Source organism: Geospiza fortis, unplaced genomic scaffold (genome assembly GCF_000277835.1).
Source record: "Geospiza fortis unplaced genomic scaffold, GeoFor_1.0 scaffold186, whole genome shotgun sequence".
Taxonomy (NCBI): Eukaryota; Metazoa; Chordata; class Aves; order Passeriformes; family Thraupidae; genus Geospiza; species Geospiza fortis.
In genome coordinates, this window is record NW_005054331.1 from 1939868 (window position 1) to 1957533 (window position 17666).

Here is a 17666-nt window from a genome sequence, read left to right on the forward strand (position 1 = left end):
TTGATAATTTGCCATTTTGACTTCACAATATGAACACTTTTCATAAATATAAGTGGTGGGACAAGACACATTGACTTTAACTTGGATCTAGCAAAAGCTACAGCTTTTTTGCCATTATTTGGTTTTGGTTTGGCTTATTGGTGGAGTTTTGTTTTGGTTTGGATTTTTTTCCTTCTACACAGCTCACCCTCCCATCCTTTTGTTTCAGTCCCTATTATTTAGATCACAAAGTAAAATGTAGCATTTAAAAAAGTTACTAATGATAAGACTTAAGTGCTCTGCACTCTACCCCACTGCAGGAGCAGTAAGTTAACTAGTTAAACTTAAATTCACCTCTTCACCATTATTAAAGTCTTCCAGCCTTTCTCAACTTTTTTTACAACTATCTTCTTTCTGCCAGGTTTTTTCAGCTGTGAATAATGTATCTCATCAGGGAGACTACATTTAGATTCTATCCCTCTGGGCTACTACTAAACTTTGTGTGATCTTAATTTATTCTGCGTCTTCTCATCTCCTGGATGGGAGAAAGTACAATCTCTGCTGCTTTAATTGTGTGCTGCGTGCTTTCAGTATTTTTTGTACTTTGTGTTTTCAGGTTTGGATCTGTTCTGGAAGCTGCTTAAAACCCAGTGGTCAGAAACATGTTACTTTTGTTAGAAACTGAGCTGAAGGACAATTCCCAGTCCTGCTGAATCCTTTTCCATTTGCCTTCTTTAGAGCTGCTATGCTTCCAGCAGGTCAGTATATTTTACTAATTTTGGTATGCTCACAATAAACTGGAATCTCTACCTGCCCACAAAACTCCTGGACTATAAATTGCCAGGTGATAGGCATAAAGCACAGGAAGGGTTGTGATTTTGGAAAGAAGGAGGGTGGCATCTCTCTTTCTACAAATTGATAGGTGAGTGTTTCTCAAATTGTAGGGCTTACAAAGTTAATCTGTTTCTTGCTGTTTCTCCTCACCAGTGTTTTGAGGATTCCCAAATGCACGTAGGAAGCAAAGTATTCCTTTACTGCAGACATGTAATTAGCTAGAGTGACTGTAGTTATGAAGCTGGCAGGTAATAGTTTTTATGATGATGATGTTCCCTCATTAGTACATATAGGTTTTATTTTTAAAATTATTTAAAGATTATTGTAATCTCCTAATAACACAATTATGAGTTGGAATTGTCTTTTTAAGGTTGTGATATGCAGGAGCAATTTACTGTAATAAGTTGTTGTGCACTGTGATGACAATGATAAATGGTGCCTCAGAAAATATGTCATGTGTCAGCAGGCTGCTGTTTCAGCAGCTATGGAGTTGGTTTTTTTCTCAGGCACTGTGTTAAGGTAGTATATGTCCAAACAAAAACTGTATCTAGAGAAGAACACTTTAAGATGGTAATTCCATCTTGTGCTGGCTGCATGGTCACTGAAGGAAAAGAATTAGTAAAAGGATGTGTAGAATTCAAGGACACGTGGACAGACATGATAACCTCGGTGCATGAATGCTGCAATGCACACATCAATTACACTAATTACATATGGTTTCATAATAATAATTGATGTAAAACAATACATGAGCATAAGGGGCAAATGTGCTAGCCATATAGTAGCCCACCAAAAATTCTTTCATGTCTAAAATGAGGTATTTTAACTTGGTGTTGTTCCTACTTTAAAGTAGAACTAAGAGCCCCAGGTGTAATTATGTGGGATCCTATTGGGAGCAGCTGTGTTAGCAGCAGAGCTGTCCAGGCTGCCGAGAGGCCTCAGGAGGTCGTACTCTGTCACTAGAGGGGAGTGTGAGATCTGTTTTGCCAGTGTGGTGTTATTCCACCACGTGGGTATTCATCCACCTACATACAGGAAGAGAATGTAGTTCAAGGGCACAAAGATTTAATTGCAGGCTGTCTTGCTGTCGTAGAACTATTATACCTTATGATCTTTCTTTCCATCCTCTGATCCTACATTTTTTTCTCCTCCAGCAAAATGGTTATGAAAATAAAATAAATATTAAATCTATGAAATAACTTGCGGAGTAGTGTTGGGTTTTTGCTTCTGTTGAAATTTTCTTATTAAAATCTCATTAAAGTCTTTTTGCCAATGGCAGTAAGAGAATGGAAAAGAAAAGTATATCAAGTAGGTACATAACATTTGAAATACAAGGATGATTTGGAATACATATGATGTTACTTTTAGTCTAAGAAACATCCTGGGGTTCTGAGGGAATTGGCAGTTGTAATGGCAGAGCCATGTCTCCATGATACTTGAAAAGTCATGATAATCAGACTGTGACTGCCATTCAGTGACTGGAGTGACAGTGACTACCTGCAGCTATCTCAGGCACTGGAGGGAAGGGATTATCACACCCAGACCCTGGGAACTGCTGATGAATCAGCCTCACCTTTGTGCCCCACAAGATCATGGAGCAAGTCCTGCTGGAAGTTATGTCAAAGCATATGAGGGGTGATTGTAGGAAGGTGATTAGAGACAGCAGACATGGCTTTGCCAAGAGCAAATCATTCCCAAGTAATCTCATGGCTGCCTATGACAGAGAGACTGCATCAGGGGACAAAGGAAAGTGATGTCACTTCTGTAAAGCCTTTAATACTGTTCCTTCCAATGCTTTTGCCTCTAAATTGATGTGGATTTGATGGATGGACTATTAGATGGCAAGGAATTGTATGATTGCAACCAAAGAGCTACCAGTGCTGAGTGATATCCCCCCAGGGGTCTGTTTTGGGGCCTATAGTATTTAATATATTAATGACATTGATAGTGGGATTGAGTGCACCTTAAGGAAGTTCATGGGTGACACCAAGCCGAGTGGTTCAATTGACACAGGGGAAGGGATGCAATCCAGAGGACATTGACAGGTGTGAGGAATTGGCATGTACAAACATCATGAAGTTTAAAATTTTTCTGCACCTGGCTTGAGGCAATGCATAGTATCAATATACACTGAGGGATGAATGGATTGAAAACAGTAGAGAAGGTACTGGGAATACCAATGGATGAGAAGCTGGACATCACCCAGCAATGTGCACTTCCAGCCCAGAAAGCCAAATGTATCCTGGGCTGCATCAAAGGTAACGTGACTACTGGATTGAGAGGGGTGACTTTCCCCCTCTGCTCTGCTCTCATGAGATCCCTCCTGGAGTTCTGTGTCCAACTCTAGGACACGGACCTGTTGGAGCAGGTCCAGAGGAGAGCCACAAAAATACTGAGTAGTCTATTGATGCAGATAGATGTTTGAGATTTTTCTTTTTTCAGTGTAGGGATTGTATTTGTACGGAATGATGAATAAGAGAATTCATCCCTTATTACTGATGCCTGAAGGGAAACGTGTGAAAGAAAACTGCATAATTCAAGACCAGCACTTTAAAACAAATAACCATCTGGATTAGAAGTTGAGAGTGACAATTACTCTGCCAAAGAACCTAAAGACGTTAGAATTTATATAAAAGTGGGTGTGTTATCCAAAGGTCCATTTTTGGTTTTTTTCCTTTTAATTAGATGCTTTTGTGCATAAGATACATATCTTCATAATGACTATAGGGATTAAATCCCTTAATGTTCCTCCCTTAGTACCCAAACAGCACAATAAAAACACTGATAGGGAAATATGCATCATGTGTAAAGCTGCATTTAAGTCTCTTAGTGTTACCTTAAATGCCAGACTATAATTCTTGTCCTCTATAATGAGTGTGCATTATTTGAATCTCAGAAAGTTTGCAGTCACTATTTGTTTTTGGATAATTGAACAGGTTTTATTATAAAATTTTCTGGGATAGTCTTATTATGGTGCTTTATATCAGTAGCATTGCTATGTGGATGAATATCCATATGCAATTCCAAATTTTAAGAACACCTTCCTTTTTTTCCCTCAAATGTTTTAATGGATGATCAATACCAGTAAGGTTTCCTGTGTTGCCAGTAACATGGGTATGTCAGTAAATACATTTTTATTTCAATGCACTTTCATCCAGCTTTTCTAAAAATAAGTAAAGCAGTTTTTTTTCTAAATAGATATGTAGTTTGGTGTCTCTTTGCCATACAATACCTGAAATTCTGTCATGTTGTAAAATTCAGTGTATTGGAATCAAGTTACTTTAGCAAATTGTTTGGTAATGTTCACTTAAAAATCAGTTACTATTCCTGTGTCTTACTGAGTTTGTGAGAGCTAGATCAATTTTGGAAGAATTTAGTACAACATAGCAAAGGTTAGTACAAATTAATGCTTCAGAAGATGCCATATAGAATGATTTAGAACATCTTCACTTAGTACATGTCATAACAGGATCATTCATCTGCTATAATGTGGGTGTTAGCTGCAAAGGTGAATCAGTGAAAACTGGGGAATTGTGTGGAGATGCCTAGTTTGGCAAAGTATCTCTTTAGGTATGTACTAGAAGGGGACATTTCACCTAAAGGAGAATGATCTAGGGAATAGAATAAACATGAATGATGAGTCCAGAATAAGAAATCTAACTAGAAAAATGAGCTCTTGATATCAGAACTCACCTAAATTTTCAGGAAAAAATGTAACTGTCCAAGTGGATATTAAGCATGTTTATAGGTAATTTTAGCAAGTGGCCTTTAAAAAAAAACTCTTATAACTCAGAATTTTACTTATACATAATTTTCAGGGGTAAGTATTCCCTGGAAGCACGCTAGCAATTTCTTGGAGTGCTGAAATAAGAATGGTGAGCTAGACATTAATCCAGTTTCTGATTTTTCTATAATCCTCCATAAAATTAGTTTCTTTAGAGTGCATGTTTTCAACAGCAGTCTTCCAATAGCAGTAAAGCTAAAATAAGTGCTTAAAACCATCTGCAACTACCAGGTACAAAGTAAGACAAATGATAACAATTGTAATTATAAAAACAAGTGAGGAAAAACAATATGCCACAATTACTGAAAAATAAGGAACCTAATGGTTCTTGAACAACTGCAGCTACAACATCCTTGATGTTAATTTCTTCTGCTAATTGCTTTCTGAAGGGTGAGGTCTGACCCACCAGAGACTCCAGGTGCTTAGCAGGGGCTGTGCTCTATTTGTTTTGCAATGTCACAGTGCAAGTCTCCCAGCTCCACACCCTCTATGCATCCTCTAAAAGGATCCTTGACTCTGTATCTCATGAGTGGTCCAGAAGTGACCACTTTGAAATGACCACTTGGGTGCTGATTTAGAAATGTCACTGCTCTCTCCACTGCTGCCGCTTTGTGGCATCTGTCTAAGGAGCGGGTTTATTTTACCAGGGCTGAACCAGACTTCTGTTAGTATGTTCAGAAGAACTAGGAGACTTTGATTCTCTTAGGTTAGCTACCCATCCAGTGGGACAGGACTCAGGCAGCAGTGGCAGCTGCTTCATTTCAGGATAGTTGCTGAGGAGATATGAGAGACAGCATTACCAATCACATCTGTGTTCATCACTACTTGACCAGAGTAGGGCAGGGACTTGTGTCTGGACAAGAAAAACCTCCATCTGTACTCTTCTTTTTTTTGCTTCCTTTTTTTTAATGTTGCAAGCACTGGGTGCTGGGGCAGGAAGAACTTTCCAGCATGACAGTTGGCAAACCCACAACATGACGGACTGCCACAGATGCTTCCTGCTGCTGTCATAGATTTTCTCTTGACTATTACTTGTGTGGCTGATGCAGAGAGAAAAATGAAGGGAGTGGTAGTAGTATGAGAGTGGGGTGAAGCAGAAGGAGGCATCTGCTTAGTAGTACAAAATGAAGCAAGGAAGAATGCCCACAATTTTCTCATTAGAACAAGTTTTCAGAAAAACCACTCAGCTTCCTGAGGAGTTAACAGCGTTCTGTTGTATCACAGAACATTAACTGTTTTTATCAAAAATAATAAAAGGGACTGAAATACTCTAGCATAAGTAGAGGGCATAATTTGTAGTGCTCCTGACATTACTGCCTCAAGGTGGATAAATCTGCTTTAAAACACAAGCTTTTCAACTTGTACATTCATGTTTTCTGCTCTTCTTACTCCTATCCTGTTACCCTGCTTTTCTTCCCCCAAAGTTTTCAAAAACCTTCTCATTGCTCATATGTTTCCTTCCATTCTCCCCTTTCAATTCCTACCTTCCCTCATCTACAGTGCCTTGGTTGTTATTTCGCCGAGCTGGGCAGCAGGAGTCACGGGGGGAGCAGGTCTGTGCTGGAGTTGCTGCTGTGCAGAGAACCCCACCCCAGCAGCAGCAGTTTGCCCAGAAATGGTTCCAGTGTGGTTGACCACACTGTCACAGAAGCTGTTGAAATGAAACAGAGGGAACACTGCACAAAGAGAGGAGTGGTAACCTGGGCCAGCATCACATACTGCATCTCCACTCTGTGAAAGGCTGTTTCAACCCAATCATGTCCCTGCAATGAGGTGGAGGAGTTTGCTTATAAAAGCCACAGTTTTGCTGGAAAGTTGACAAGGCTGACTGTACAGATACTTATAAATTGAACTTGTTGATGCTTCCTACTGGGAGAGCAAAAGAGATCCCCAACACCAAATCCTCCTTGGCAGGTGGCAAAGCTTGTTCAAAAGCTTGGAGATGGTAGACCAACAGGCATGAACACAAAAATAACAAATTTCCTTCTTAGAAATGGCTAAGCCCTTTCATTTCATAACACAAAAGCAAACCACTTGAGCTGTATAATTTTATTAGGGTGCTTATTACATAAATAAATTTTTCCATGAAGTTTCCACTGAGGCCTGATTTCTGAGTTACAGCAAAATCATCAAGACTTGCAAGACTAAAACAAAGCAAGAAAGCCACGGGAGCACTTCTGGGTTTTTTGGCTATATCTCAGATGTAGTCAGTTTGGAAATAGCTATCTATGGCTTAACTGTTGAACTTGGATTGATTCCAAATGCAATGTTCCAAATTGGGTATATGATAGCATGCATGAGAGTGTCCCACTATTTCAGTCTTTTTGACAGTGATTGTCAGAGATGAAGCATGACCTTGGAAAACAAACACTGAGGGGTCTATTGGTTGTGCTGATTGCCTTTGGGAACAGTAATAAAGAAAACCAATGGAAAATAATTTTCTCAAGTGGTATTTTATCAGCTCACACTCCTCATCCAGTGATCAAAAAGCCTGTAGCACTTCTTCATTCAAATATGTAAAATACTGATTGTGTTGATTGGTATCAAGCTGACACTTGATCATTTAGTTGATATTCAGACTTGGACTGTTTGTGGCCCTTTTGAAAAAAAACTGAAGTCGGTAAGATTTAAAGCCATAATAACTATTCAAGTACTGACATGCCTACAGAATTGGCTGGGCATCATCCCAAGCTCCTTAAAAATGGCAGTTCAGAATACTTTTAACCTCCTGCTGTAGAGTTATCTTTTATTGAATCATTAAGACTTGAAACATGCTTCAATATATTGACTCCAGAGATGAAAATTATAAAGATTTCTGCACCTTTAAGGTAGAGAGCCATTATACAGCATATTGGAAGTTAATGTTGTAGGCACTCCCCCACATCCTCTAAACATACTTGTTTTAAATGTGTTTTAGTTTCAAAAGGGATGTGTTATTTCTAATAAAAAAAGACCATGTTTCTGAGTTTGCAGAAACTCAGCTATTTCTTCAATAGTTAGAATGTCAAATTTTGGGTTAAATCATCTCATTACTATGACATTTGATCAGCCAGGCAGCTGGTTTTACTATGCAGGTTATGTATGGACTCTTTGAAACTTTTTTGTATTGCAACATTTTGTAGATCAGAATGGCAGTTTCATAATGTCTTCTTACATTAGCATTAAAGTTTTATAGACAGTTATGTGAGAGCCAATAAAAAGAGAATCCAATTCTGATACAACACTAAGTTCTTTAAGAGTAGCAAAATATTTCTGCTGCAGAAGAAGGCAGCATTTGTATGCAGGATCAGAACTGATATGGCATTTCATTTAATTTCACCTATACTTTGCTCAATTAGATAAAAGCCTGTTATACCACCACTCCATGAACTAAGATAAGGAGAAAAGTTAGCTTCTCAATTCCAGGTAAATTATGGCCTTCTATGACTAAAAACATACTTTTCAGTGCTCTTTGTCTTGATCCATTAGAATAATATAAATTTCACTAACTTTATATGCCTGCAAGAGAATCTTTTTTAAAAGCTGATCTTAAACACTTGAAAGCAGGAAAAAAAAAGGTCCAGGGTCTTTCAAGAAAGTCCCAAGTAGTGAGCACAGCAAGGAAACCACACAAATCTTCAAATAAGCTGGACTTAAATTTCCCTTAGAAACAGCTAATTTTTTTTTCTTTCTACACCTGAAAGAGGCAAATAACAAATTGAGAAATCCTCTCCTTGAAGAGAAGATGATTTCCACAGGTCTGCAGCTTTCTATAGGTCATGTTAAAATCTATCAGCTTTCCTATGAACTACAGACTGCCAGTCATGATTCAAGAAGATTTACTAGAGCAGAAGTGATCCAAGCTCTGCTACCACAGTAAGCATTACAACAGGCAAATATCAGCAAGCCTTTTGGTCAGGTCAGTTTAAGATAAGAGAAAGAAAATAGTCAGTTGCTTCCTTGCTTTCCTTTAGGTTTGATTGTTCCAGTGACTGATGTCTTTGTTGAATTCCATCTATATATGGAAATAATATCCATGAGCATAATGAAGAAACCCAATAGAATTACATCCAGCTCAAGAATTTCAGGATCAGAGAATTACTGAGGTTGGCAAGGGCCTCTGCAGGTTATCTTTTCCAAACCCCTGCTAAAAGCAACATCAGCTACAGCAGGCTGCTCAGGGCTGTGTCTAGCTGAGTTCTGAGTGTCTCCAAGGACGAAGACTCCTTAACCTCTCTGTGTGTTTTCTAATGTTCAGGCAGTTTCATGTGCTGTCACTTTTGACTGGCTGGGAAAATCAGAAACTAATTTCTTATAATGGGATCAATTTAGCTGTGTTATGAATCTTTATAGGCTAAGTAACTAGCCAAGCCATTCTGGTGATATTTGGCCTGCAAATTCTTTTGGGCTTAAAAACTTCATCATGAAACTCATAGCGTTTTTTTTTCTAATGGGGAAAAAAAAAAGCTGTCTGTCTCTTTCATTCTTTATTTTCCCAAAGCCAGTTCTTTTCACAGATCATGTTGAGAGAGCACCAAAAGATGCTGCCATATAAAAAGTACTCCCAAAATTTACTGAGAGTGGGTGAGAACTTGAAGAAGAAAGCAGAAGAGAGGATCAAAAGGCAAGATAGAAATATGATAAAAGAGACAAATCCACAACTGCACATCCTACCCCATCTGTCCTTCACTGATTCCCTGTAATCATCCTTAGCAGACTGGAAGGGGGAAGACAGGAAGGAGTTACCAAGTTGTAATTTATGTCTATGTACTGCTAGATTTACTAGAGCAGAGCCTAGTGGATTTGGCAAAAGGAAAGAAGCTAAGAATGACTCATCTTTTAGGGAAATTAAAATATGACAGAAAAGTACCTTCTCCGGAGTTTTCTTTTTATTTAAAAACACTTGTTTATTAGAATGCTTTTTGAGTGATGGTCCTCAATGAATTAAATTGTTGCACTGATCAGAACATTAATGGCCAATACATGGCAAGTGATTAAAGAAAAATCTTCCCATCTCTAAAGCAGTGTTGTCCAAAACAAAATCCTGGTTTCTACCAAAATATCAGTTGGAAGAATTTCCTATTTCAAGTATTCTGTGCCACTCATGTATCCTTTTACAGGTCCTATTGCATGCATCTGAATTTTGTAAATTGTTCATTTTGCAGATTCTCTCCTAAAATACATAGCACAAAACACTATGCAGAAGCTGCCAGCACAGTATTCAAAATAAGCTATGTACTTCCCCATAAATATCTGCCAAATACAGGCTTACCTTCAGATCTTGCAACAACCTTAGGTCATAACTGAAGAGGCTTTGTACCTAGCAGCCATCAGAGCAACCAACTTGTGGAAAGCTGAGAAAGTCAAGTTAAATCCTGTATTTGTAATACTGAAATTGTCAAAGATAACAAGCATATCTTCCAGGGTTTATTTGTAGACTGGCTTTGTGGTTTTTATTATATCTTAAATCAAAAGCTTTGGGAGGCTTTTCACACAAAGCATTTGAACAGTACACCCCAATTCTCTACAAGAGACTGAGAGCTTTAAAACAGGAAAAGCCAATATTCATTCTGTGCCTGAGCAGTTGCCATAGAGTGAAACCAAGGCCAAGGAGGCCTCCTTTACCAAGGAGGAAGACATTGAAAAGTTTTCTGTAGGTTCATACTTACAGTCTTTCAGCATAATTCAACTTCGTGCCCTGCAAAAAAGGCAGCCTAGGAAAGCCAGTGGAGATGCTCAGAACAGTTAGATACTGCTACATGTGCAAGGCTCAAAGGGATCCAGAATGCACTTCCATTTTAGTGAGCAACTGCTGCTACAGGTTTGGATTGACACTTTGGATTGAATGTGAGATGATGTTCCAGTATTCCAGAATGTACACTTCCTCCCAAAGCTGTTAATTCCCCGAAATACTCCTGTTAGTTATTTTTTCAAGTTTAAATTCCCACTGTCTTCTATTTGAGGTAAGCCAAGGATTGTATAAATTTTGTAAAAAAAAATTTTGTAAAAAAACCCTACATTAGGTGTACATAACAGTAGTAAAGGGTCACTATCTAGTGTGCTTTTACGTGTTGTCTTTTCTCAGTTGTCTAAGCTCATGCCATCATTTTCTTAGCAAACCCTCATCTTGGAGTACAAAGGACAAGTAGTACCTGTAGGAGCCTTCTGTTTAAAAAACTAAGTCATATCTCCTTGATGGATGCTACAACCTCCTGAGGAAGGTGGCTAGGTATTTCTGGATACAGTTCAGGGGAGAAGATTGGCAGGAACAGCTATGAGGCTCTTTATTCTGGCCCAGAATTTCTCATGACATGGTCCTGAATAAGCAGGCCTAATCAATCTGGAGATAAATTGGAGCTGGACCCTTCATGCTGGCCAGGCTCATCCAACAAAATTAAGGTACTTCAGTGAGGGCTTGAAATCTGTAAGATCAGAAGAAATGCACTGCTGGGGGAGAGGGTGCAGGTGGAAAAAAGCAGCAACTCTTTAAAACCAAGTATTTGCATTAGAAAAGTAGTACAGGCATTAAGATATTCTACTTTAATCTATGTAATGCTAACTATGATCTGGATTATTCTAGAGCTCTGCAAAGGCTAGAACTACTGGCAGTAAAAATTGAACTTACCAGGCCTTTGGAATCACTTTCCAATACTCAATATACACAAGTTATACTTCCATGAATATTACATTTGCTTGCTTACTTCAAAACACATAGGAAAATCTGCTGTTATTCTAAGAAAGCCTGTGAGTATGTTACTTCATATTTTTTGGCTGCTTGTACTTGCTATAGACCTCTGCATTTACCCACTTATTTAGCATTAAGGCATTTGGTTCCAGACTACTCCATGATGCAGCATTTTCCTCTTCCTATTAAGGCCAATATGGAAAAAAAAAAAAAAAGTCCTCTTATATTAGTTACTGTTTTCAGACGTCCTTCAGAGCCAAGATGACGTGTGCTAAGATGTACACAGCTATAGGAGACATCCCACCCAGGAAACCCCATTTTAAGCCACTCAGTTTAGAATTATGTTCCAAGTCACTATCACTCAACCATGTACACTATATACCATGACCTCTTCAAAGCAAATGAGTGCAAAATTGTAGCAAGAGCTGTTTTATACAACTGGCATGCATTTCAGGATTAAATCCGTACTGTACTGACATTCAAGAATTTCAGTCCCCATACAGACTGAGATGAACAGCACTTTTATTTATTTCAGTTACAAGAAGAAAGACAAGTAAACCTTACAACCAGAAAGGCAATGAAGGCCTCATGAGCTTAGTGAAAACCATTTCATAATCTAGGCAATGTTATGATTTCTTGAGATCACAAAGAAAGCATACCCCCCTCTTAAACAACTTTTCCTTATTTCTGTAAGGATGTTTCCTGCAAGAACAGCACATTGATGTTAACAGAATCAAGAGGGACCAGCGATGTACAAAGCCTACATTCACCATCCCACCCCCCACAAAAGGTTTAAGTGTAGATATTATTCCAAAAAAGATTAACATGCAGTCATGATCACACCTAGAGAAGAGGGGAAAATTAAAGTTTGTTTTGAAATGAAGTCAAATCATTACTCATTAATGAAGTTAAACGAAGATAGTTTTCCACATGGCAGTGTACTTCACAGGTAAAGAAAACTCCCTTTATTTTAAGCCAGTGCTTATCTGACTTTTGTAGTAAAGAGAAAATAGCTTACATAAAAACTGACCCCCCAACCAAGCGCTCTAGATAAGAACTATGATGTAAGAAAAGTGCTAGAAACATGTGGGAGAAATCACTATACAAAGTGTCAAGTGCAACCCCCCCACCCTCGACCCCCTTGCCTAGAATTCAGTGTATTTACTGAAGTACAATAGAAAAGATGGAATTCAGGAGTGGTTGACAGTGGGATACAGTGCCACAGGTTGAACAATATCCACTAAAGGACAACCCCAAGCATGCATGTACCCCACCACAAGGGAAAGATGTGCTTGAGCTTCCCAACCTGCTCATTTCTGCAGTTAGCTCCACTATTATCTCCTTCCTCATTGCCAACATAATTCTTGCAGTCCTTTGAAGGGACCACTTTAAAAAATGTCCACAATTCTGGATTATTTGACCAAAAAAATCATTTGGTATTTTTAAGAATACAGAGCTGGAAAAAGAAAATCTTACAACTCATGTCTTCTGTTGCTCTTTTAAGCAGTATTGGACCAAGAAAACATGAGGAAGTGCGAGACCAAGTACTGTTTCATCATCCTTCGCTGTCTGAACAATACAGCAGAGGCAGATCATAACTTCTTCAGTCAATCTCTAGCTGATCAGTTCTGGTGCATTTCACCTGTGCTTTATGTCAGTTCTCAGTCTCCCTCACTTAAGCAGTCAGAGATACATTTATTACACGGTACTCACAGTAAGTCTCGGAATTTCAGGCAGACCTGATAATTTCCCATGAGTATCCTTTTGGCTCAGTGAAGACTTTTGAGTACCTTAACTTACATTCATTCTGGAGGCAGCCATCATGATTCCATTTACCCAGAGAGCTATTTGGAGTGGGGCTGTTACCATCTTGAAATTTCAGTTTAAAGGTAACCAGTAACACAAAAGAGTACCTTCTGTATTTCCAGTGAAGGAGCTGAGAAAAAAAAATCTGTAAGAAACCATTGCTGCAATTTTATTTTAACAAAAGGGCAGATTTATTCATGTTTACAAACAAGTTTTAAAAACAAAAAGGAGAACATGTATGCTACCCACTAACAACCTTTCAAAATGCCAACAGCCCTCATGCTGCATGAAGGATTCTATAGATTAGAAAAAAATCACAGTTCCACTCACAGTTCACCAAGACAGCACTAAACTAACATGATTAGACAAAAACAAAGGACTAAGATTCTGATGTATTTTGATTTAATCCATTTTGCCCGAGATAACAGAAATATTTCAAGCAAGTTCCATCATGTACTGATGTCCTGCATTAAACAATCCTACTAAGTTCTGAACAAAAGTTATTCATTAAGTTTCTCAAAATTTTTAAAAATTAAACAGTTGTTTCAAAACCATTAAGTAGTAAATGTATTTAAGAAACTAATTAGGACAGAGGCCATAACTTCATTAGAACACCACTGCTCATGTTTTTACAAAGCATTAGTGTTATCTATTTGGCTATTAGTAGTAGCAATTTATCTACAATATTTAACAAGGTAAATTGCAGGCAAAATTTAGTACAGTTTCAATAGAAACACCCTTTTCCTGAAAATACAGCAGTATTTGAAGGACTAGTTTTTTTGGTTTTTTTTGTTTTGTTTTTCATCTTCTCTGCATCATTTATAAGGAAGCTTCCCATCTATGAACAGGAACAAAAAAGTATCTACAAACCTTGTAAACAGATCTGTATCATTTATAAACATAAATAATCCAAATTATTAACAGCCAACAGCAGAAATTAAAGTATCAATGCAATGATCCAGGGCCTCCTTGCCCTTCCCAGCTTTCCCCTCAGAAAAGGATCATGATAAACTAAAGCTCTGCTAACACACTCTTCAGGACCATTCTTAGTACAACAGATGATCCACAGGTCACTTATGCTGAGTTACTGTTTATCTGTCAGAGTTCATTATTACTCCCACCCCCAGAAAAGCACCCTCCAGTCTGGCAGAAAGCTTTTTTTTAAAAAAATAAATCTACATTCGTACAAGTGTTTCTTCTGTTGAAGTCCAAGACAAGAATATCATCTTGTCCATCATAATGTGTGAAGAGACCCAGTTTCAATTTCTTTACAATGCAGCTAGTGTGTTAACATTCAGCTTACAATCAGAGTGATGTTTCCAAACTATGTAGTGGGCTCCCTGGGGATGAAGAGGTAGCAGACTTGTTCTTGTCTGTTGTAAGGTGAATTCCACTGTCAACCGCATTGTTATTTCTATTGGGAGAGGGAGGGGGACTAGAGTTGCGTTTTGTTGGAGCATCATCTTCAGCATCAGTATCATCAATAAGGGGAATATGAGGCTCGGAGTCTTCTATTCTAAACTCAGGATGCGTCATAAAATTGTGAATTGAACTTCGTGTCTCAGGTTTCTCTAGCCCCTCGTACAAGGAGCTACGAAATGCATTCACCACTCGGATCTGTAAACAAAGAAAAAGTATTGTTAAAATGCTGCATATTTACTGATAATGGCATGGTTCTTATGAGTTTGAATCCACAAACAGCTAGACATGAGTGAATCAAATTTGTATGATGCAGTGGAACTTGCAATAAACTGTAAAAAATGAAGAGCATTTCAGTAGGGCACTGCCAGTGTACACAGTAGGAATAAAAATTGTGAAAGTACTGCAAAAAGCTGAAGGGCCCTAAAATTCAGACATGGCACTAGAGTTGTTTAATTATTTAACATGGGCTAAGCATTTTTCAGAAGTGAGGCCAACAAATATTTACTTATTCAAAAATTAAATAAATCTCTATGAGTGTTTTATTGAATATTTGGGTGAGATTGGAGGGAGGGAAGGAGGGGAGAGGCTGAAAATAAGTTAGGGGATAAAAGGGTCACTAATTCTCATGCTAGGAATTAGGATGTCAACTGAGTATGAAAAAGCCAAGCAAGTGTAAGCCAATGCCACAATGAACGAACATTTACGAAGTCATGCAAAAAAGGATACCGCTGTAACAGCTGTAAATATTCGAGTATATAGCCATTTACCACTCTAGAGAAAGCTCCTCAGTGAACAGTGCTTTGGAAACTTAAGGCCAGAACTAGGAAATTGAATACTGTGTTGTACAGTTTAGTAGCCAGGACAGGTTGTAACTTTGAAGAAACTACTTAAGTAATGCCAAGTACGAGAAAAGCAGGATGATCAGCCTTTGCTGAGTCTTCGATTTACATTGAATTCATGGACACAGTTCCCAGGCTGAGGACTGTTTGGCTGTTTAATATTTTTTGAATCAGAAAGCTAACAAAAATAATAAATAAACCTTTCATAGTTAAATTAGATACAAAAGAAAGTACAGCTTTATTTTGCAAATTGTGCATGTCCAGGCTGACTTGAATTTAAACTTTCCTGTTATTTGAATGATGAAACCAGCTGCCCATGCCCCCCCTTCTCCCATGCCTTGTGTTTCCCTGATCAACTAGAGAAATTGAGGATCCATTCTTGAACTGATAAAACAAGTAAGCTGAGGCAGAAGTCATTCACTCGTTTATCCAACACTTTTCCCGAGACAGTTTCCCCCTCCTGTTGACTCCTTATTCAATTCTCAACATCCCTACCCTGAGCAAGTCTCCAGCAAAGCAGTGTGAAATAGTGTTAAATAGTAAGCAGCAGAGCAACTCTGTAGTAAACAAGAACTTGCTGTTACAAACAGCAAGTCAAATTTAAAGCTTTTCTTAGCACATCCAAGATGACTTGTTTCAAGCTGAGAAACACATCATGACTAGTGCTTCCAGAGTTCCTCAACAGGAAAAATAAAGTGACTTCCAGGTGAGGGAATGAAGCTAGAAGGTCAAGCAGATCAAGAGCAGAGACTTCAAAACAGCTAAGATACACCTGGGAAGTTCACTGTAAACAGAGAAGGGCTCCCCAAAAGCAATGTCTTAAATCAAATTGGTTACATGGAACCACTGCACATGATAAAGTCTCATGTCTCAACTGTGTTCTAGAAGTAACATTGTTTCCCCACCTCTACTCCCTCAGACCACTTGCACAAAGAATTTTACTCCAAAGTGATTGTGTCCCTATTTTTATACTACAGGTACATGCTGAGCCCAATTAACCATGGAGGCAAGGGAAGAAGGCACAGGGAATAAGGGGAAACAGGGATGGGGCACATGATCAAGGGAGAGGACATAACTACCAGTAAGGGGAGGACAGAAAAGAGAGTGAATGTGCTGGAGAAAAGATTATAACAGCAGCTAGTACTTTACTGTTCATGGCATGAAAAGAATTGAGCACACTGTCAAGGAGTTGACGCATTACACAAGGTTTAAATAAGTCCAGCCAGCTGCCTAAACTGGATTGGCACTTACCAAGAAAATTAGCAGTGACAATACCAGACTGAAAGCTTGCAATGACTTTATTTAGCATGTTACATCCCACTGTGCCTTTTGTGTGGCAGAATGAAATATGAATGTCTCATGGGACTGTTTGTTCATTGCTTACAGATGAGAATCTAAAACATCAGCAGCAATGAAAAACAATATTGGCTTAAGAGGACAGCTGTAATTATCATAGAATATATGCATACCCACAATAAAGGCTTGGTGCCCATGCAGAATGCATACTACACAAGTGGACTAGACACTACAGCAAGCCCAGGACCCTCAGAGTCCACCCACAAAGGCAGAAATCAAACTTTCAGCACTTTAAAAGAAAGCGTTTTGAAGGCTCTATTTTCAACCACTCAAGATAATTAAACTAGAGGGATAACTATAAATAAATCATGTAAGTGAGGTGCAAACAAGACAATTTGTTAAGTGTAATTCATACTGTCATCAGGCCTTCCTCATATTAGTACCAGAATAGCAAGGAATGCAGTTGGCACTCCAAATCCTCCTAATCAGATGGCTGCTTAAGAGTTGCAACCTTACTTCATAGGAACTATTTTCCATCAAGCAGCTCCAAAATGAGACAATAACACATCTGCTTCCCATTAATCTATATTAGTTCTCAAAAGCTGCTCTTCTGGAGGGTGTAGCAGAAGGCTGTAATAGTGAGGATAAAAAACTAGTTCTCTGCTATGGTAGCTCTGTATCTGCATTGGTCATTTGATGCAATGAGATGCTGCAGTGCCTAGTAGATTCTGCTCAAATAGCAGCATGGAATGACATTGCTCTCTAGAGAATTCTGAATGTCTAATTAATGTTCTGGAGTGTAGTTAGGGATACAGGTTACTAATTAGCATTTTAACTAGGAGATGCAATCCTGTGCATCCTTAAGTGTTAAATCTACTTTTCATTTTGTGTTCTTGAGGCATGCAAATTTGTGAGCTGAGCTTCTCAGTATTACTGCAGGGAAATACCTGTCTCGACACCGGAGAACAAATACAGAGGTAAATACTTGTGCAAGCTCACACACAATTCTGGCTGAGCCCAAAAATAATAATAAAAATAAATA

At 38.5% G+C, this 17666-nt stretch overlaps 1 protein-coding gene across 4 annotated transcripts in view; it reads right to left on the reverse strand.

The window, feature by feature from the left end:
* Positions 1–13213: 13213 nt before the first annotated feature.
* ATP2B1 (ATPase plasma membrane Ca2+ transporting 1) overlaps positions 13214–17666 on the reverse strand; it is a 32598-nt gene continuing 28145 nt past the window's right edge. For all 4 annotated transcript variants that reach the window (XM_005421585.2, XM_031057578.1, XM_031057579.1 and 1 more), the window contains one exon: positions 13214–14684. In XM_005421585.2, the coding sequence (XP_005421642.1) occupies positions 14373–14684 (312 nt within the window). In that variant the 3' untranslated portion in view covers positions 13214–14372. The remainder of the gene's footprint in view (positions 14685–17666) is intronic.